The 22458-nt window shown below is 36.7% G+C and overlaps 1 protein-coding gene across 5 annotated transcripts in view; it reads left to right on the top strand.

Annotated features, from left to right (window-relative positions):
- The window catches only part of LOC100565439 (protein adenylyltransferase SelO), a 27608-nt gene extending 5150 nt beyond the window's left edge, over nt 1–22458 (top strand). For 4 of the 5 annotated variants that reach the window (XM_062956984.1, XM_062956982.1, XM_062956983.1 and 1 more), the window contains 17 exons: nt 215–343; nt 887–951; nt 1275–1331; nt 3853–3951; nt 8364–8431; nt 8969–9056; nt 9556–9625; nt 9889–9961; nt 10531–10614; nt 11951–12080; nt 13796–13840; nt 13935–14016; nt 14103–14195; nt 17388–17467; nt 18518–18561; nt 22024–22103; nt 22264–22458. In XM_062956984.1, the coding sequence (XP_062813054.1) occupies nt 215–343; nt 887–951; nt 1275–1331; nt 3853–3951; nt 8364–8431; nt 8969–9056; nt 9556–9625; nt 9889–9961; nt 10531–10614; nt 11951–12080; nt 13796–13840; nt 13935–14016; nt 14103–14195; nt 17388–17467; nt 18518–18561; nt 22024–22103; nt 22264–22386 (1410 nt within the window). In that variant the 3' untranslated portion in view covers nt 22387–22458. The remainder of the gene's footprint in view (nt 1–214; nt 344–886; nt 952–1274; nt 1332–3852; nt 3952–8363; nt 8432–8968; nt 9057–9555; nt 9626–9888; nt 9962–10530; nt 10615–11950; nt 12081–13795; nt 13841–13934; nt 14017–14102; nt 14196–17387; nt 17468–18517; nt 18562–22023; nt 22104–22263) is intronic. The other variant, XM_062956985.1, reaches the window with a different exon arrangement.

Raw genomic sequence — 22458 nt, 5'->3', positions numbered from 1 at the left:
TAGGAAGAGAGACTTGTGAGATCTTCTATGTTTACCTTGACTGGGGTTGGTAAAAGTGGAGCATCAAATGTCTTGTGCTAAGCCTGGTGTTTGTTCACTATTGTAGGAGTCCTACAGCTATGAAAAATCCACTCAAAGAAAGAGAGTCTGCATGTCAGATATGTGGAACTTCATGTTATTATTTAGTAATTTCTGCATTGCTATCTCTTTTCAGGAAGTCATGGAAGACATGTTGGACCTCGATGTATCAGTTTCAGATTCAGAAGATTTTCTACAGCTTGTCAGTGGTGCAAAAGTGATTTGGGGATCTCTTCCCCTGGCCCACAGATACGGTGGTCATCAGGTTAATAATAATAATAATATCAGTAAACTTTTCTGTTTGGAAACTGTACTTCTTGGCTTTTATCATTCTTTCTCCTTTTCTTCATTCACAATGCTCCTCTCATATATTTCAACAGTGTGGAAACTTTGGTCCTCCAGATGTTTTGGCTAGGAATGCCCATTAGGACAGCATGGCCAATAGTAAAGACCTCATATGCATACTGGTAGGCAAGGTTTTATTCAAGGTTTATGAACTAGAACTCCCTGTGAATCTGAGCTCTATCCTCTAATAATGACTGAAAAAAAATGAGCCCTATTTCTCATTGCCTGATACAGCGATATTTCACCATCAAAATAGGAATACTTAAAATAGGAATACTCAAAATAGGAATAATACTTGACATCAACTGAATCTGTTTTTGAAAATATGCAGAATTTGTTTTTTTAATGTGGGATTATGTTGAACGGCACCATCATGGAGCTTAATAGTCACTTTTCGTATATATTTGCCGGAAATAAGACAGATTAATAATTTTGCATTTAACTGTCTCCTGTTTCTCATTAGTTTGGTAGCTGGGCTGGTCAGCTGGGTGACGGAAGGGCTCATTTGATTGGCGTCTATACAAACAGGTAAATATATGATGACCCATGATACTTGAGGAAGTATATTAGTAACAATTATTATTATTGGTAATATTGATTTTTTTTAAAATACATTGCCTTAGTAAACCTTAATCTTTCAGAGAAATATTGATACATATTTTACACATATTGCAGATTAGATTAAAGATTGAGTGTGGGAGAGTGGAGTTGTCCAAAATTGGCAATGTCCAAAGGTGGATATGGAGTTTTTGACTGAAGCAAGAGATGAACTTGGAATTTCTGGACTTGCACACTTTTTTGCTGTGCTGCCCTATTTGTTGACATTACTAATAGCAATATTGTTTTTGCAGGTTTGGTGTTAGTTGGGAACTACAGCTGAAAGGTTCAGGAAGAACTCCCTACTCTAGGTTTGTTGTGTATTTTCGAGAGGGATTTTCAATCAGTTTCTTCTTGTACAGCAGTGATTTTCAACCTGTGGGTCCCCAGATGTTTTGGCCTTCAACTCCCAGAAATCCTAATGACTGGTAAACTGGCTGGGATTTCTGGGAATTGTAGGCCAAGACACCTGGGGACCCACAGGGTGAGAACCGCTGTTTTACAGCAAAACCCTTCATTTAACTTATTGTTCCAGCATTAAGAGCCACCCCAAAATCAAGGGTCAGCTTATAGAATAAACTGCAGATGTGCATGAAATTGTTTTTTTTACTATACTGAGTAGCAGGATTTGTTTACTTTCTATATATTCTGACAACCACTAAGATAAGAAAGGAAGAGTAGATTGGTTAATGAGTGATCCATATATAATTACAGTAGAGTCTCACTTATCCAACATAAACGGGCCGGCATAACGTTGGATAAGCGAATATGTTGGATAATAAGGAGAGATTAAGGAGAAGCCTATTAAAAATCAAATTAGGTTATGATTTTACAAATTAAGCACCAAAACATCATGTTGTACAACAAATTTGACAGAAAAAGTAGCTCAATACTTAGTAATGTTATGTTGTAATTACTGTATTTATGAATTTAGCACCAAAATATCACGATATATTGAAAACATTGACTACAAAAATGTGTTGGATAATCCAGAACATTGGATAAGCGAATGTTGGATAAGTGAGACTCTACTGTAGTTATTTATCATAATAGCCAGAAGGTAATTATGGGGGACGTAAAATCAGATCTGTATTGGGGGATCTTGCACTCAGTTCTACCATGATGAAAGATGGTCAGATAGTTATAGGAATCGTAGGCCTAATTCCAACTACTAATATCAACTAGAATTGGGCCCATTGAGACAGTTGTCAGTCAACACTTACATATATTGGTTACATAAGCTTCGAGTAACAATTTGGTGTAAGCTAAAAGATTTGGGTGACCTTATGGAAGTATGTAGGTTCTTGCAATGTATGTGTGTATGACCAGGCTGTTGCTATATGAGGCAGAGTATTTCTAGGCTGCTTTTATTATGGTCTAGGAGTGCCATGTTCACTGTGCTTTGCAAGGAATCTAGATGATCATTAGCTTCAAAGTGTAGCCCTCCAATGTTTATCTTTTTTTTGTTACTAGGAAAAATCCATTACAGCATAAGGATGCAATAGATCCACAATGCCATTCAATTAGGTCCTGTGGGAGCTTCTCATCCAGAACCACTCATAGAAATCTAAAAGGAAATTGTATAACATCTGCTCTCAGAACGATCCTCTCAGAATAACATTAGATATACCCAGAATGAAGGCTTTCAGTTTCCAGAAATTTGAAACCATTGTACTCTGTTAGAAACAATAATCAATTGTGGTGTTCAAATTACTGGTTTCATATGGAGCCAAGCCAAAGAATTGCTCAGAGAGAAAAAAGCAGTCTGGCATTACTCAATGTAATACAGCTCAAGAATAGTACACATTCTAAACTTATTTAGAGTTTTTCGGACTATTGAACGCACAATTTCTGCTGCCAAACAAGTCTTGAAAATAGCCTGATTAATATGAAGATCTGTCATCATTACAAACACTTACTGTCTTACAAATCTGATCTTTCTTATGGAAAGAGCTACAATGCCATTTGTTCTCTGTAGAACAAATTTGGGATTTCAGGTGTTGGATCTTTGGTTCCACAGCATGAGGTTCATTCTCTGCTTGAAATGTCAAGCATTGCTTTAAAAGAGGGATGGTCAAATTAGTCTATTTTTGTTTGTTTCACTTTTGCATTATTGCACTGAATTCAATTTTCTTTTCATGTTTTTGTTTTAAAAATAACATTAAAAGGTCCAAATACAGTAGAGTCTCACTTATCCAACCTAAACGGGCCGGCAGAAACTTGGATAAGCGAATATCTTGGATAATAAGGAGGGATTAAGGAAAAGCCTATTAAACATCAAATTAGGTTATGATTTTACAAATTAAGCACCAAAACATCATGTTTTACAACAAGTTTGACAGAAAAAGCAGTTCAATACACAGTAATGTTATGTTGTAATTACTGTATTTATGAATTTAGCACCAAAATATCACGATATATTGAAAACATTGACTACAAAAATGGCTTGGATAATCCAGAAACTTGGATAAGCGAGGCTTGGATAAGTGAGACTCTACTGTAGTTTTGTAGAAGTAATGTGTAACTATAACTAACCATTATTTGCGGAACTAAAGAAAGTTACATTATTAGTAACTGTTACATTACCAACTTTCAGTATTCAGTGCATTACAAGTTACATTGTTGCTTGTAATGCAACATTTCCAAACTCTGAGTTCAAGGGATACAAATTAGGTTAAGTTCAGTATTTCATTTTTCTAATTCTAAGAGGGTAATATTTAAATTCCCCGTAGAGGGTGAGTCACAAAAAGCTTGTGCTGAAAACAGATTAGTCAGTCTTAAAAGTGCCACAGAAATGCTTTCCTTTAAAGAAGTAGTGTTTCTTTTTCATAGAAATGGGGATGGCAGAGCTGTGCTTCACTCTTCTGTTCGAGAATTTTTGGGAAGTGAGGCTGTGCATTATCTTGGAATTCCTACAAGTCGAGCTGCTAGGTATATAATCTATTTTTGTTCTTTTTTCATAGTTAAGTTCAAATTTTATGCTTCCACAAATGTCACTAAGAAAAAGGTTGAAAAAGCTGTTTTATCATTCCCATTAATTGTCTTGTGTGAAAACAACACATCTTGTGGAAGTACAGCAGGTTGGCTTAAATCGATGTTTGTCTCTGCTTTTGTCCACTAAATAGGCACAAGTTTTGCTTTTTATAAATGATTGAGAAATCTCTGTGTGCATGTAGTAGATTATACTAAACAAGCAGCTTCAATATAAAAACTTCAACTCATTATTATTATTATAACGTGTGATGTGCTTTGCTTGTATCACTGGAACATTAATGCCTATTACTCTAAAATGCCTGCAATTGAATGAGGAGATACTTGTATATTAAGGTCCTTCCTGGCTGTTCAAATAGGTTTTTGTTCCCTGCCAAGTACATGAGGAGCTTTCCCTAGCATTAACTAGGAAAACAACATCTGCTTTTTGAAGTATATCCTTTTTTAATCTGTTGGGACACCTGCTTAGTTCTTTCAACAAAAGATCTTCCAGACCCATCATTAGATGCAAAGTGCACAGGATGAGTGTGAAAGCTTCTAGTGACTTAATGATTTTTATATTTTTTTTGGCGCTGCTGTGACACAGTTCAATGGAAAGGCAATACTGAGCATGGGCATTATGTATTAAATCAAAATTTAGGTGATTTTCTTCCGCTTCTGGCATGCTGTTTTGAATCCATATAATAAAATGGCTACTTCATGGGGGAGCTTTCTAGAAAGCTTTCAGGACTTCCCTTCATACAGAATTAACTCAACCACACACACACACACCCAAGTTCCCCGTGCTTATAGCTAGATTTTTGCCAATCAGAAGCTGCTATTGCCAACTGGAAGCTGTTGTGTCTCAGCTGATGCAGTTCCTTCAAAAGTGCTTGCTGATTCTTGGCAGAAGACTCGGAAAGAGCATGTACTTTATCCAAGACCACTAGTTAAATGGAACCGTACTATTAGATCTGTGTATTTTTATGTTCACAACAGAAAGTTACAGTCATAGAGTTTTTTTTATATATATATATATATATATATATATATATATATATATATATATAAATCCAATATCTTCAGATCTATAAACTTGTGTTTCTAAAGTAAACACTATGATCTAGTAGAGTGATATAGTATTAATTGTGTTTCACAGTTGTACTGATTTCTCCTGCCAGGTGGATTATGTATTTAGTCTTCCTAGTTAGCCATAGCTGGTTGTCGTTCATTTCCGAGTTTGCATATTTTGATAGGATTCTTCTTCTTTTTTTTTAAAGAACCTGTTTTTAAACAGGCTATGTCAGCTGTCGATTTGTTTAGCTTGTTTTACTTGTTAGGGGACAGGGTTTTTAATGGAATTCCTAAAATGTTTTCAAAAGACTGTTAAATCCCCCATTGGGAAGTTTAAGATGTTATCTTCTGCTGAGCATAAGTTTGTCCAAATCTCTGTTCTGTTCATGTAGAAATTCATTTCAGAAAGAGATTTGGCTGCTTGCCCTAAATCTAAGCAAGAGATACTTGATTGCTCTGTGCTTTCAGGAGAAGAAAATTGCACTTTCTACAATCTGAGTACACTACATAGGACTTGAATATTTCTAATAAAAAAAATGCCTGTGGAAGCCAAGACTACTTCCGTCATTGGTGTTCCTAACTTAATTTAGCAAGACAGGTTTTTGTTCGGCAAATGACACAGATATTGAGCTGGTTCATAAGTAAGTCTAAATGTTCAGGGTGGTGCAGAATTGGTGTAATATGATCCAATCCACGATAAACCACAATAAGAATTTGAATGGCCACCATGCAGATTTTAGATGCTTCAAATGTGGTCTCACATAGAATGTAATACATTTGTGAAACCTTGATCTAGTTAGTGCCTTTATCATCATTAATGGTGATATTGTAGTTGATACGTCAACCAGTGATGGTAAAAGATAATTCTAGATCCTGTCTGTCATGACCTCCCACATGCACCATCACAACTAAAACCATTCCTAAGCTATTTGCACATCCTTCAAGGCAATTATAACTTTGTCCAATGCTATCCCTTGTATTTTCTGACAAGACTTAGATCTTCTCAGGGTTAAAGCTACAGCATGTTTATGCTCATCCATCCTAAAACTATTTCCCTGCATCTATTCAGCCTGAAACACTAGATGAGTTTTCTCAAAAGTTTCCTGTAGATGTAGAATTAATGTATATGCATGACCTGCCAGGTAGTAACATAGCCTCTATAAAACCGTGTTTTCTCAGTCTAATCTGAGTATATTGGTGGTCCCAAACATGTATGAGAAGTCCAGGTTTAGGTTTAGTCCAGGAAGAGGTGGCAAGTCCAAGATTGCCACCTCTTCCCTGTACTGTAGGTTTATAGTGCATGCATTTGTAAGCACAGCATTTGTTGACTTTGAATGCCAGATTGGTCGTCCAGCATTCTTCAGCCAAACCTCTAATCTTCAACATTCAATCCATATCCCTCATCTTTTCTCAAAAAAATATCTCTTCTTTCTTCTTTAAAAACCTGCCTGAATAAAAAGGTTTTAGCCTGGGCTGCTGGACTTACACTCCCAACAGCATTTGGAAGGCCTCATAGTTTCCACTTTTCTCATTTATAGGAATTATTCAGACCACATCATCTATTATGTCTGCGTTAGTTACCATACTCAGAGTTTAATATGAACTTTGCTTCTTTCCTTAGTACAATCTTTTTTTTTCCATAATCACTCTTCCAAATTCTGAATTATTTCAATTTGCCTCCAGCTAGTCTTTAAAAAGTCTCAGTGCCTTGCTTTGGAGTTATGCACAGGCATTATCCTGCTGCTGGTCGTGACAGAAGTTGTGACTGCTCTGCTTCTGACATGAGCCAGTTCAGCCATCCTTAGGCAAGACTGTGATTCCCAGCTCCCTGAGGATTACGATTTTGATGTCGAATTTCATACAGACTCGCAGTCAGCATAGCTGAGAACTTCTAAGATCAAACAATCCACCAGCCTCGGGCTCCAGAGCTGTTGGATTATAGGCTACTGCCATCACATCCAACTGCCTAAAAGGCCTTGCTTTTTAAAGATAAGGATATATTGTGTTCTTTACTCACAGATACATTTGCACTGTTCATCCCTCCTAAGGCTATTCCTAAGCATTGTTAGCAGTTCCAAAAGAGCTAAACCTGGTGCTAAGGTAAACTGATATACTGAAGGGCATCTGGTTTTACAGGCACATTAGATAGTGGTCCTCTTCAGCATAAGAATATTTTTGTTATGCTTCTGCTTCCTCCAAATAGGAGCCCCATGGGCCACATAGTATATTCTGTAAATACCTTCATAATCTGTAGTTGTTGGAAGAAGCTTGAAAATCCTGGTGTTTTATCAGATAGTGCTGACATAATGTCTTCCAAACAGGTTGTGCTGGTAAATAATCTGCAGAGAAACATTTAATACACATTTCAAGACCTACTCTGCACTATTCCAAAATTATAAAGACCAAAGGGCAAGCTTCACCAAAGGAAGTTAGAGCCCTCATTATAATACCCAAACAGTAGCTTGCAGTACCTAAAAAGACAGATCTAACACTACATTAAAACATATAGATTAATTTATAAGGATAAGAAAATGGACAGCTTTATACACAAGAAGTAGATGACGAATTGTATTATAAACAGACAAGGCAAGATGAATGAGCCATTGTACTCCCAGGTATAGCAATGTCTAACAGGACATAAAATATGAAGTCCCAACTGAACAATTTGCCAACTAACAAAGGCATGGAGTAAAGGGAGTCTTTTAATTTTTTTTCAGCCTAAGATGATCATAAGGATGAATAAGTAGCCCAAAAATCCAAAGGATGAAACCTGTAACAGTGCAGTTTCTCATTGGGTTACTTTGTGCTGGGTTGACATGGTAAAGTTGGGATCATTTCACACCACACAGTTTTAGCACTATGATTCCACTTTAACTTGAATCCCATGGAATCCGATGATTTCTAGCTAGTGAGCCACTATAACCCTCTGGCTGAGAAGTCTAGTGCCAATCCCTAAACTGCAACTCCCAGAATCCCATAGATGTTTCCATAGCAATTAAAGTGGAATCATAGTACTATAACTGTGTAATGTGGGAAGACCCATAGAAATAACCTTGGATTTAGTTGCTGTTTTGATAAGGCCTAAGGGGCATCACACATATTCGGTTTAGCAGGGATTCTGATAGGCAACTATGAAAACATCAGACAGCAGAATCATGACAGTGACGTTGCAAAAAGATCATCCTAACTAAATTTTTACAAGCAAGATCAAATGGTGAAGCATGCTTATGACAGTACACACTCTTGAAATAAATTTAACCTTCTTCATGGTTAACTGCTGATTTGTTTTTCTTCCAAAGCTTAGTTGTCAGTGACGATGATGTGTGGCGGGATCGGTTATACAATGGCAATGTTAAGAAAGAAAGAGGTAAGTTTGGCCTTTTGTGTTACTGTTTAGTGACACTGTGATTTTCCAGCTAATTATCTTTAATCACACTTCAGCATTTTGTTTTTGTAACAGAAAAACCTTGAAGCAAAAAAGATTCATAAATCTTCAAAGACCTACACAAGATAGTGCATTATTTCACTGTCTTAGAATTCGGTCAGTGCTAAAAGTGTGTTCTTAAGACCTTAAAAGCAATAGCCTCTGGAGTGGGTCTTTCAGAAAAATACATTGGACAGTGTTACATCCATTTTCCCTGCTTTGAGTATGTTAACATGATGGGTTATTTATTCTTTTCTGTTACTCCATTGAGTTCTAAAGTTGGTTCTGGGTAAAATGCAGCCCAGCAACTCCATATGGCTCCCAATGCTGTTTTATGATTCACTACACAAGAAGAGCTGCTACTTTCATTTTGTCTCCCAAATGCAGAAGTTATGTGTATGCCTAGAGCTGGTCTGGACACATTGCTCTAGTTCAGAGTCCCTTTTTATTGAATAATAAGCTCGTGCATTTGTATTTTAGGTGCAATTGTCTTACGTGTTGCCAAATCATGGTTTCGAATAGGATCACTAGAAATATTATCTCATTCTGGAGAACTAGAGTTGCTAAGGTTAGAAATGAAGTCTTCCTTGTTATAATCTATATTTATCTGTATTATATGTATATTTCTCCCTGGGCAATATAATATAGAAGCTGATGTGCAAACGCAGGTTTCCGAAAGCTGACTTGTATACAAACGTCTTTTCGCCAAATCCTTCCTATCAAAGATGCTTGCATTCTCTAAAAGCTGTTCCCAACTCTGAAGAGGTTTTCTAGAAGAGCATTGCTAAACAGAATCTTTTGATACAAAGGGATGACTGTACTAAATACTTAAAATGGATTTTTAAGATATATAATTTGGCACCTAAATTGTGGGAGAAAGGCAGAATATAAGCATAAACAAACACAATACTTCCTGATTAAAGAGTGTCAGTTTCTTACAGCCCATTTTAATTTGCTTAGTCAAATAAAGTAATGTTATCAGCTTCCAGATAAAGGATTAAACAATAATCCTTTCAGTTTTGCTTCGCGTTATCATTGACGGAATGTCCTTTTTGTTTTTTGTTTAGAACTCTGCTAGATCATGTCATTGATGAACACTTTCCGTCAATAAAACGGAATGATTCTAATAGATATCTGGTAAGATACAAGTTGTTTCCATAAACATTGATAGCAAACATTCTTATACATATGTATGATATACAGATAGAAAAATGTATAGTCCACAATTTTTTAACTTTAAATGTATCCTCTTTCTCTTTCCCCCTTCTCTTTTAGTTAAAAGGAAACACTTTGCAGCATACATTGTATAGTTACTACTTCTTGTTATGGCAATACTACTATTGCTGTTGGTGCATATCTAACAGTGACATTCCATAAGCCAAAATTCTGTTTTATTTCAGGCCTTTTTCTCTACAGTAGTGTCCGAGACTGCAAATTTGATGGCCTTATGGATGTCAGTTGGTTTTGCTCATGGTGAGATATATTTGTGGTATTTTGTGGGTTTTTAACAAATGTTAAAAACCTTAGGTTCTGCTAAAATTTAGTATCATCTCCTAAATAGGATGAAGTCTTCCTCCTCCAAGCCTTTACCCTGGCATTTTGCACTTCATTTATTGTTGTAGTTGTTAGATGCCTTCAAGTTGAATCTCCTAGAGTTTTCTTAGCAAGATTATTCTGAATGGGTTTGCAACTGTTTACCCTTGAGGCTGAAAAAGTGTGATTTGCCAATGTCATCCAGGGGATTTCCATGTCTGAGCAGGAATGTGATCCTTGTTCTTCTGGGGAGTCTGTCCAACATCGTTCAGCTTAGAAAAAAAGCTGACATGACAAATGCATTAAAAAAAACTAGATAAGGTGTGAGAAATAGATAGGGTGAAGTTTCCTCTGCCTCCCTCAACTTGTCATCCATTGAAGCTGGATGATGGTAAATTCAAAACAGATATTATTATTAATAATAATAATAATAATAATAACAACAACAACAACAACAACAACTTGTTCTCATCCACCTTGGCTCTTCTTATGTTCTTATTTAATTTTAGGTGTGTGCAACACTGATAATTTCAGCCTCTTATCTGTAACCATAGATTATGGCCCATTTGGGTTCATGGATTCTTATGACCCAGGTGAGTACAGCCTACGTGAATGCAGAATTGATTTTGCCCGAGATATAAGATATGGAATCTTAAACAAATGGTGCATGTATTTGTGTTTAGTGACACATTCTCATTTTTTATTGTTTCCTGAAATTCCTTCTTCCACACAACTGCTAAAGCTTTGTGTCATAAACTTTCCTAAGTTCCACAATAATCAGTGGAACCTTATTGGTTACGGTGGGACAAACGTGTATCTAACATCCTGGGAAACCAACCTGGTTTGTTACATTCTTAATTTTTTTAAGCCCCTTTGTGGCTTGATTCTGAAAACTTAACTTTCTTTACCAATAACTGCCCTCTATAGGGAATGCAAAATGGATCCTGCATAGCAACAAATACAAATTATAATAACACCATAACCTAGAAAGCAAACACTTAGCAGAAGAGCAGTGTCTCAGCATGGATTATCCTGGTTGGCAACTAATATGTGCCAGGGGTGATTCTGAATTGCTGAATGAGAATTTATGTTTCTTCTCTAGCGGACAATTGGCAACAATAGCTGTCAGTTGTCAGTACCTTGCTTGTCAGCACAAAAGAAGAGGAGGCCACAAGATCAGCAAGACATTTTTCTTCATGTGTGGAAGCTAGCTATGTATGAACGAGACATGAGTCTTTCTGGCCTATAACATATATGGCCAAATGATCATTTCGTTTTACATTGGAAGTTGCATCAAACAAGTGAAGCATGGCATTCAAGAGATCCCTTTAACACTGGACCCAGGCGTCTGCTTTTTGTATTATTCCCATGATTCCAAAGTTCATATCAATTCACATAAGCCACACTTGTATGGACAATCTATAGAATACATATGGTCTTTTAATCTGTATTTGATACGGGTCTGTGTATTCATACACTAAATGACTGTATGTTTTTACTTAAAGTCATGGCAAATGATTTTGGACATTGGGTGAATCTTGCCAGTGCAGAAAGACTGTTGGAAAAATAACATCAAAATTGAAGTTTTGGTATTGCTTTCTCTTTTGAATGGTATTATTCTAACAGTAACCCAATGTTCATATCAGTGAACATTGAAAATACATTGAAGAAATTGATGCCTTAAAAACCTACGGTTGTTTTCCATTTGTAAAAAGAAAAGAAAATAACTGTCATCTGTAAACTACTGTGCTAACAATGTGTTTTTTTGCTGGCAAATATTAGTTCTTAGGGCTAAATGAATATCAGTAGAATTGTGGATAAAATATTTTAGGGCCTGAAGGACTTTTGTTAGCTTGAATCAACATGAAAAATAAACCTACTTAAATTCTGAATGTTCTCTTGTACAAAAAAAATGCCATTTTGTTTCAGACTTTGTCCCAAACACATCTGATGATGAAAGACGATATAAAATAGGAAACCAGGCAAACGTTGGGCTGTTTAATCTGAACAAGCTGTTACAGGCACTAAACCGTTTATTGGATTCCAGACAAAAGCAGCTGTAAGTAATCCTTTAAAATGTCTTCACACTTTAAAGAGCCAGTGAGATGAGACATGTTTTAATGACCATATGTGAGAAGAGAAAGATGGTTCGTTAGAAGAAATGGTTTTGGAAATCATAAGACAGAACTTGCAAAAAGAAAAAGAAAAAAAAAGAAAGAAAAGATAGAAACTCATGCATACAATTGCCAGATATGGGTAGTGAGCAGCATAGTTCCCTTTCATAGATTTGGCATTGGTGTTACTGCTGTTGTCCAAATGGAAAGGAAGAAACCAAAACATCAGAAATTAAGATGCCTTTAAAAAGTTGTTTATCTTATTAAACTGTCCAGGAAAAAATATAGTTTTGAGAGCCAAATGGAAAAGAGGTCTCTTTGGCCACCAGTATTTTTATACATGATGGACTTGAAAACTTCCTTTCCATCTGTTCTGTTAGCAGCACTGACTCTTCTAAGAAGAAGGGGGGGGGGGGGGGGGAAACACTGTGTTGATTCCTGTACTGATGAGACATCATTGCTTTGATGCAGTTTCCAGTTCCTTGTGTATCCGCCCACAGTACACATCTGAACATATGTAATGGGAATTGTAATAGGAAATGTATAGTATTTATTCCAGAATTAAGTATTTGAGCCATTGTGATGTAGTGGACTCCCACACAACCTCAGAACAAATCAAAGGCAAGCTCTGAATTAATCTTGCCAAGAAAACTCCATAATAGGCTTTCTTGAGTCCATATGTAGGGTAAAAATGTGGGTAAAAATAAACAAGCACAACAATAACCAATTAATGATATTGTGGGAATTTCTCAGGATGGGACCAGTTACATATTGTTGCTTACAAGGAATTCAGATGTAACATTCCTGGTTTACTTAATAGTGAAGGCAAGAAAAAGCATTGAGCTATTATTCTCCTGATTTTTTTCCTCTTCTGCTCATGTATTCTTCAGTACTTTACTCGTGCTTTCTTTATGTGAGTTTCTCAGTATGTCTGGGAAATGTTGGCTTGATGTTTAAAATGTGATTTTAAACTGCAAGACCAAAGTGCCCAAACTGGCACATGAGGAAAGGGGAGCATGCAGGCTGAACATTCATTCCTGGCTCTGTTACATCTGAAGGAACCCAATTGATTTTGTCTTGCAATATGGCTTTTCCAAAAATGTGATGTTTCAAATTAATAGAATTAAAACAGCATAGAATCGAAATTGTTAATTTTCCAAGTTAAACATACCGCATCTTGTAAAGTCAACATTTTGTTGCATACTACTGACAAATATCAATATACATTGCTTGGAATTTTTTCAAATAAAACAAAATAAGATTAAAGCATGAATAGAATGTTCTGCTTTAAACTAACAGTGTAAAGTTTCTGATTTGTAAAAAAATAATTGTTATGTGCCTTCAAGTTGATTCCAATCTATGACAACTCTCTCACAGCGTTTACTTGGTGAGATTTATATGGAGGGGGATTGCCATGGCTTATGCTTTCCTGTGGGGCTGAGAGAATGTGATTTGCCCAAAGTCATCCAGTGAGTTTCCATGGCTGAGCAGGGATTTGGACCTTGGTCTACCAGAATCCTAATCCGACTCTTAAACCAGCTGGCTCACTCTGTCTTATTAAGAAGAATTACAAAATGGCATATTGTTCTGTGAGTTCTGTGCAGTTGATTTGTTACTTTTATATCAGTTTGATCGAACATGTCACATCTTCATTTAACAGGGCTTCTCAGATACTTATGGGATATTCTGAGCAATATTATAGATGGTATGTAATAGCAAAAACTCATCTTATTCACTTAAAATATATCAGACATCTCCAGCACTGTAGTGTTAATACATTTTGTTCTGTTGACTCTTAGCTTTATGGAAATATTCAAACGAAAATTAGGTCTCCTTGGCGATGATGATGGAGATAACTATTTAATTGCATTCCTCCTAAAAGTGAGTTCCTTTCTCTGGTTATATATTTGAACCGCAGTTTAACAGAGAACCTAAAGGTGACACAGAAATCTGATAATATTTATTAGCTCATGGAAGATTCGAGAGCAGATTTCACAATGACTTTTCGACAGCTCAGTGAGATTTCTGAAGACCAACTGAAGAAGCTTAGCATCCCTAAGGTACTTATATATTGCATTTGAAGAATGTGTAAATGGTTTTAAATCTGGATACACAACTGTGTTAAGAGAGATTTGTTTCTTTTAAGATTAATTTGCAAAAGGTGGTGTGGTTGGTCACTAAAATCTAAATCTTGTGCGTTGAAAGCAGAAATGAGGAATATGGATATTTTTTTGTTTGTTTCTGAGAGACAAGAGTAACTGAGTTTAGTGAAACAGCTGCCTGTTCCTTTGTGGATCTTTCTCAATCTCTGTTTCCATGGCAGCAAAGCATCCAGGAATTTGACTGTTTTCCAAGCAGGAGCCAAAGGAGAGGGGGCAAAACAGTACAATCCTCATATTCATGGAACCAGTATATGCAGGTTCACTAATCCATGGTTTCACTAATTCAGTTATTCACTTAGTGCCTCTTGTACAAGCTACATGCTCCTCAGTATCTCTGTTGTTCATCCCATTGAAAATAATAATGTTTGGTATTATTTATGGTGTCATGTATCCATGCAAAGTCCAAGAATGTTTTCCCTGTGGATCTGGGGGTCATATGGTATTTGCAGTGTGAACAATTGACACCAATTACAGAATCATAAAGGTTGGAGAGCTTATTTTTTTAACTCGCCTTGATCCCATAATCTAATAATACCTTGTTTTCATTAGCAAGCTTAAGGTTGGATTGGTCCCTTACTAACACCTTGCCCTATCTTAATTCCAGTAGCTCACTTCAAAGCTTCTATGCTAGAAAGAATCCTTAAAATTGTTGTTTTGTGCCATTGAAGTTGACTCCAACTTATGGCAACCTATTAGAGTTTTCTTGGCAAGATTTAGTCAGAGGAGATTTAGCATGGCTTTTCACTTAAGGCTGAGAGAGTATTACAAGGACTTTTTTTACTTCCCATGTGCCATAGTAATTATTGTCCTTTAAAACATCCCCTTAGCCCGCAAAACTCACAGCAATCCCCTTAGTGCTTTGAAGGAAAAAATGTTGGACTAAGTAATGCTACTTAGGCTGATTTAAACGAATGTGGCATAATCACAACTAAACTCAGTCCTATTGATTTTAGTTAGACTAAAATTGGATTTAGCCCCTATCCTCCTTGGACTAAAATCATTAGCCTAACAAATGGAAAACTCAGATAGGTTTGAGATAAAATCTGTGGTTTATGTTTTCATTAGCCCTGCCTCTTGTATTCTCTAAGCCTTGTGGGCTTGTATTGATTGATTCACATCTCAAGTGGTGGCTGGAAGCCCTTTCCGCACTTGGAAAAGGCAATTCTCCAACTCTCTTTGCAGCATGTTTTTCTGTAATGCTGCTTAAGAGGTACATGACTGCTTCAAGGAGTATAGTAATCATGTCGACTAGCATTTGGGAAAACTTGGAATAAGCTGAACCATTAAAAATCTGAGTGGCTAACCATACAGTCCTGTACATGTCATAAATGGGCTTAACCTCCTCTTAAAATAGCATAGGATTGTAACTTAAAGATAACCCTTCATTCCACAACAGAATAAGTTTGCTTTTCAACCAGATTTAGAACTACGTCCAGTGGCATACGTTCTTCTTCAGTCTTGAATTTCAAGAATACTTGAAATTCAAGGCTTAAGAAGGACTTATGACAATTGCTGTTTTGTTTTTGTTCTGATCAGCCTTTGGGGTGAACTTGTCTGTGCTGTTTTTAAATTTGTTATAGAAGAGTAAAAATAAGATAATAAGAAGGAGAATATGACATGCAGTATGTTATGTTATGTCATGTTAATCAACAACCATTGTTAGGACATCATAATGTTCAGAACTGCTGTTTTCGTAGAACTATTAGTAGATTCACCAAATAAACTAATGCACATCATGAGAATGGATAAAAATTAATTGGCCCCTTAATTGGACTTGAATTTCCATTTTTAAATGAATGGGCTTCAAACAGAGTCAAGTTTCCCTAGATAATTCTTGGTTTTACAACAAATAACAATGGAAAGTTCCCTCGAGCTGAATGAGGCATTTATTTGTAAGAGGTATTCTTCAATCCAACGTTCTTGAGCCATGGAATATCAAATCAGCATTTGAGACTGTCAAAGAAATCTCAATAATGCATGATTCCTGTGCATAAGGAAAGTGACAGACAGAAGGAAAAGTGAGTATCCAGAGGTTAAAGTTAGATCTTCAACAACAAACAGCAAGATTCCAAGTCATGTTTCTTCAGAGGAGAGACTGGGAACCTGATATGTTTGCATTTGCAGCAAGGAATTCTGTGAAAGCAATTAATAAAGTGTTTCTCAAAGACATAGCTGTGTTAGTCTGTATCAGTATGCAAAGGGATCTTGTAGCACCTTTGAGGCTGACTAAGAAAAAGATGTTTGTAGTCAAGTTTTTGTAGACTTGGTCTGTTTCATCAGATGCAGTAGATGAAGTAGATTTAGGGAAACATCATTTCCACTTGAACTTCCATGGCTCAGTGCTGTGGAATCCTGGAAGTTGTGAGACACCGGCACTCTTTGATAGAGAGCTTGTAAAACTACTGCTCCCAGGATTCCATAGCATTGAGCCATGGCAATTAGTGGTGTCAAGCTGCATTAATTCTACACTGTGGATGCACCCTTAGTTTATGAAAACTTATGCCATTGACTGCTTTCTCTCAGTTCATCTCAAAGGAGCTTTCTTTCTGCAAGTCTTTCTCTGCAGTGTTTTTGCTGCTGACCCCCTGGATGCTTTGATGACATGAATGACAAACAGAAAGGCATCTAAGATATAAGGGATTGCCAAGGGACCATGTTAATTAAGGGGAAGTTTTAGCAATGCTTTCCTGCCTACTGCTTCTCCCCTGCAAGTCATCCCTTTCTACCATGCCTCTACTGTCCATCTTGGTCGGAAAATCCTTTTAGTTTGTTACTGACTCTTTCATCCTTGCAGAGTTTTGGCCACATGCTCCTCTTTTCCATCTCCCTCATCTGCTCATGGGGTGGATATTCAAAACTGGAACAACAGAATTGTGTTTCTGTAAAATATTCTTGTCTTCTTACTCCTGATCTTGCAAAGATGGTAGATATAGAGCTCATAATGTGGAAACTTTGTTTAGTACTGTTGCAAATTACCAGAAATCCTTTCAGATGATTTTATCACTGCATTATCGTGTCCATATATATCATGAAGCAACATGTGTTTTGTGATTACTATGTAACTATATATAACTAATTATTTCCATATAGGATTTTTGGGCTTTACAGGATGTGGCTGAACATGAGTTCTTTTCCAGTTGGGTGGATCTTTATCTCTTGAGATTGAAAAGGTAAAAAAAATACAGTTGTATTAATTTGTAGTGATTGCAAATACACAGGTAGGTAGGTAAAGAGATAGATTGTACATATAAAAAAGGAAAAAGGCATTGGACATCTCCAAAAATATTTGTAAAGGTCTGGACACACATTTAAACAATGCTTAGAACGATATTGCCACTTAAAATAATCTTTAAAAAGAAGATTGTTTTCATGTAACATCAGCTCTTGTGAGCATAGCTACTATTGGTGGATGATGCTTCAGTTGTGAGGAAGATGGGTGTTACAATCCAGCATCATCTGAAGGGCACACATGCCCCACTCTTTCCTCTTTAGTTGCAGTTCTGCAAAAAATGGAAAGTGACTTTGCACCAGTTTCTGCTGGGAACATCTTTTCCCCCTTCTGTTGTGTCCCTGAAGTTCCTGATTTGGCTGGAAGAGACTGTTCCCTCAAACCCAAATACTTTCAGAAGCACTGACAAGATAGCTCTGTTATTTGATTACCAATAAAGTAGGTTTTTTACATTATTGAATTCTGCTGAGAATGTGCAGCAAATTCATACAAAAATTGTGTACTATAGAATTGTCTATGGCAGTAAATAGACATTTCTTGCACTCTAAACTTCGAACTATTTACTTTAAAAATAAGAGCAAGAGACCTTTTCTATGAGATGCTACAGGCAGTGCATGTTTACGTATGTAGCAGTTTAAGCATCATATCTTAGGTATTGAACATTTTATTACTGTTTTTAAGATGTTGACTTAATAAATCATAATTAAAATCAGATTCTTTTAGTTTTATATTCTTGTTTGTGAACCAAGATCAAACCATATTTTAACTTTTGGATATAATGGGAAATGAGGTTTAAAACAGACTGAACTAGAAGCGCCAGAGCCAGGGAGGCACAAATGGAGAAGCGAACATAGGTGCAGTATTTATTCCTTGTTCAGTAAACCATGTTTTAGCAATCCAGGATTGTTTTGTCTGGACTACTTCAGATAAAACATACAAAACAAGAGATGCAAATTGAATTCTCTGGCTCACTTTTTTGCGTTTTATGTAGCAATATAGGTGACTTAGATTTGGAGAGAAGAAGAAGAATGACAGGTGAGTCAAGCTAAAAAAAATTATTCTGAACTATTCCCAATATAGACCAGACTCTTTACTGTCATTTAATTAAGATCATGATAGTATGTTGGGCTTCTAAACGCATGTACATATAGGAAAGTACTTCTTTTTGTTATTTCAATATGTGGATCATTTATTCTCTTTTCCCATCATCTACATTGTTAGTATTGTTAAATGCTATCAAGTGATTTTCAACTTAGAGACCTCAAAGCCAACCTTTTATCAGCAGCTGCTAGGTCCTTGCAAATCAGGACTTTATTGTCTATCCATCTGTAATGATGTCCTCGTCTTTTCCCACTGTATTTTACCTTACCAAACATTGTTGTCTTTTTTAAGAGTCATAACTTCTTATAACATGCCCAGGTTTGACCACCTCAATTTAGTCATCTTGGCTTTTAAGGGGAGTTCAGACAGTTCCATTTGACAAGTGTCGTTTGCAAAGTTTCCATCAAGCAAGTATGTTGGCATATCGCTTTTATCAAAGCCCTTTTCCTTCAGAGCTATTTCTACTGGGAGAAATGTGCCTTGCAAACCAGATACTCTTTGTTTTGACACTTTGTAGGTACAAAAGGCATAGGTTTGGGTAATTTATTTGTTAGTAGTGTGTTGAATCATTCTGACCTTGATGTTTTCATAAACAGCAATCTGCTACCTGTTCCTGTGTTGGACTTGGTGTCTCACGATTTTTTTTTTAAAAGACCAGTGTAGTGCTCTTCTTTCTCCCTCTTTTTATAGAAATGCTAGAAACTTGTCCAGTAAAACGAATGCAACCAATTTACAATGCTGTTCCAGATATTATGTCTTTGGGCCACATTATATCCCTCCCATCTTTGGTCAAAGGATTGGTGAAGTTGTTCTCATGATTCATATTTTCTAAACACAACTGTTCTACAACTGCACGCCACATCACAAACAAGCTCATTGAATTTTAAAGAAAAGGCTGAAAGAGTGTGACTTGAGCAAGGGGATTCGAACCCTGATCTCCAGAGTTGTAGTTCTATGTGCAAATAATCATACCATCATAATCTACTAGGATTATATTTACTAGCAAGCAGATATTTTCTCTTGTTAACATATTAGAGAATGTGATTGAACTATGGGCGGAACTTTCTTAGCTGTGTACCTAAAGTGATTACACAGCTAACCCTCCACGTGCCCGCATATGGGCAGCTGCTATGAGCAGAAGGAGTCTGTTTGCTAGGAAAGTAGCTGATTGACTTTTCCATCCTCTCCTATGAGTGATGTTTGGTGTGAGAGCTACCACACAGGGTCCCTGTTGTAATTTCCCCTCATTCTAGAGCAGGTCTGCATAATTTGTGGCCCTCCAGGTGTTTTGGATTTCAACAGTCTAGGACTATTGGGAGTTGGAGTCCTAAACATCTGGAGGGCCACAGCTTGTGCAGATCTTCTCTAGAGATAGAATCGTAGAGTTGGAAGAGACCTCATGGGCCACCCAGTCCAACCCCCTGCAAGAAGCAGGAAAATCTCATTCAAAGCACACCCGACAGATGGCCATCCAGCCTCTGCTTAAAAGCCTCCAAAGAAGGAGCCTCCACCACAGTCCAGGGCAGAGAGTTCCACTGTCGAACAGCCCTCACAGTGAGAAAGTTCTTCCTGATGTTCAGGTGGAATCTTCTTTCCTGTACTTTGAAGCCATTGTTCCGCGTCCTAGTCTGCAGGGCAGCAGAAAACAAGCTTGCTCCCTCCTCCCTATGATAATTTGCAGGAGGAGATAGTAATGTTAGTCAACACAGGAACTGATACCTGTTATTCACAGTGGCTACTGTCCAGTGAAGATTGAGAAACATTTCACATTCCATACATATTCTCCAAACTAGTGAATACATAGGAATTGTGAATATGAACTAGTCATGAACCCATAACTTTAGATTAGCATTTCTAACTGCCTTATATATCTTACATTATAATTGGTTTATTACCAGTGTTCCCCTCACTGAAGTATCTTCTGTTATGTGTTATAAAACAAGTTTCCTTATAACAAAGTAAAGTTGTAGCCACAAGCATATATACATTTAATCGCCCAATAAATAACCAGGCAGATAAATAGTCAGGATTTACTTCGTAGAGACCCCCACAGCCCTCTGTGAAATATGGATAAGATTTAAGTTCTGCTGCGGTTTTCACCCGTAACCATTTTTGTGTGTTCTTTATAATTAAGGGGTGAAACTTAAGAGTCATACTTTTAATTAAAGAGGAACCCTGCTACTTCTTCCAGTTGTATAAACTAGGCACTTTATAATTAAATCCTTAGTCTGTTTCCAAGAATTTCTACTTATCTCACAGTTCAGTGTAAAAGCCTCTGTAGCTGAACATTTATTCTGTTGGATAGATAGCAGATTACTGATCTAGCAGAATTTGCCTTCAGTTTTCCCTGAATTGTTTATTACATTTAATCAGCTTAAGGCAGGCATGGAGAATAAAAAAGGATTGTTACAAAGTTCCCTTTTCTACCCATAAATGCCCACATATATGCATGAGCACATGCATGCACACACTCCATAGCTACTGAGAAGTTCCAGCCTTTAATAGTGGGGCATGTTTCTTGAGGACATCTGCTGCTCAGAGTAGGAAGTGCCATGGTTTGTTGCCTTCTCACACATTCCCACTTCCTTTTTTTCTCTCTCTTAGATATAAACACTTGTGTATATGCAACGAATCACATCTCATTCTTTCTATGGAGTCAGGTAGCCATCCAGCCCCTATTTAAAAACCTCCAAAGAAGGAGACACCACCACCTAACAAAGCAGCCTATTCCACTCTTGAATAGCTCTTACCATCACAAAGTTCTTACTAATGTTCAGGAGGAATCTCTTTTCCTGCAATATGAATCCATTGCTCCGTAACCTAGACTCTCAAGCAAAAAAACCAAACAAACTTGCCCCTCTTCAGTGTGACAGCCAAATATTTAAAGATGGCTATCATATGTCCTCTTAACCATCTCTTTTCCAAATTAAATTGAGTCATAGTACCAAGAAGATTGATCCCTGAAATGTGGAATTCATATCTATTTTTTACAGCTATGCAATTTTGCTTGAAAACAGTATTTCCCATATAATCCATGTAACATTGGAAGCATAATATAGGCAGAACTGTGAGATGAAGGACCCACAATAAATTGTTTAGCTGTTTATAAAAATAGAGTTGGGAAAACTGGAATGTTAGTATTCTCCTCCAGTGGTGTAGAAGCATATTATTTTGTGCTAGTATAGGAAACATAGTGCTTAATTTTTAGAAAATGGAAAATGGGGAATTATGGATTGTTAGTTTGCATTTTTCTTTTGGTTCACTTCCAGCCCTTTAAAAATGCTAATTACTTTCTTTTATCTGTACTAGAGAACATGGAATTGAGTATAATAAATCTCTAGTGAAAAGCCTTAGTTAATTTTATACATACAATTAAGATTTTCATTTTGGTTTCAGGTATTAATCCTAGGTATGTGCTCCGAAATTGGATGGCAGAATCAGCTGCCCAAAAAGCTGAAAAGAATGATTTTTCGGAAGTAAGATGGTCATGCTGTCAATTACCCTTTATGCTTGAGACATCTAAAACTGCATTAATGGGGGCATCATCAATAACTGTTTAAAAAGGAGATATCTAAGAAAGTAAGATCAGTTTCTTTTTGTAGCTTTGCCATAATATTTCTAACATTTTATTTTCAGGTCCGCCTCTTGCAGCAGATTTTACAATCGCCCTTTCAGATGCAAACTGTGGCTGAGAGAGCTGGTTATGCACAACGCCCCCCTGCTTGGGCCCAAGACATTAAAATCAGCTGTTCATCTTGATAAAAATAACTTGTAATCAAGATTGAATAAAGATATAATACCACTGAATAATGCAAAAGGACATGCAAATGA

This window comes from Anolis carolinensis, chromosome 6 (genome assembly GCF_035594765.1).
Source record: "Anolis carolinensis isolate JA03-04 chromosome 6, rAnoCar3.1.pri, whole genome shotgun sequence".
Classification (NCBI taxonomy): Eukaryota; Metazoa; Chordata; class Lepidosauria; order Squamata; family Dactyloidae; genus Anolis; species Anolis carolinensis.
The sequence above is the reverse complement of the archived record's forward strand: the minus strand, read 5'-3'. Positions and strand labels throughout refer to the sequence as shown.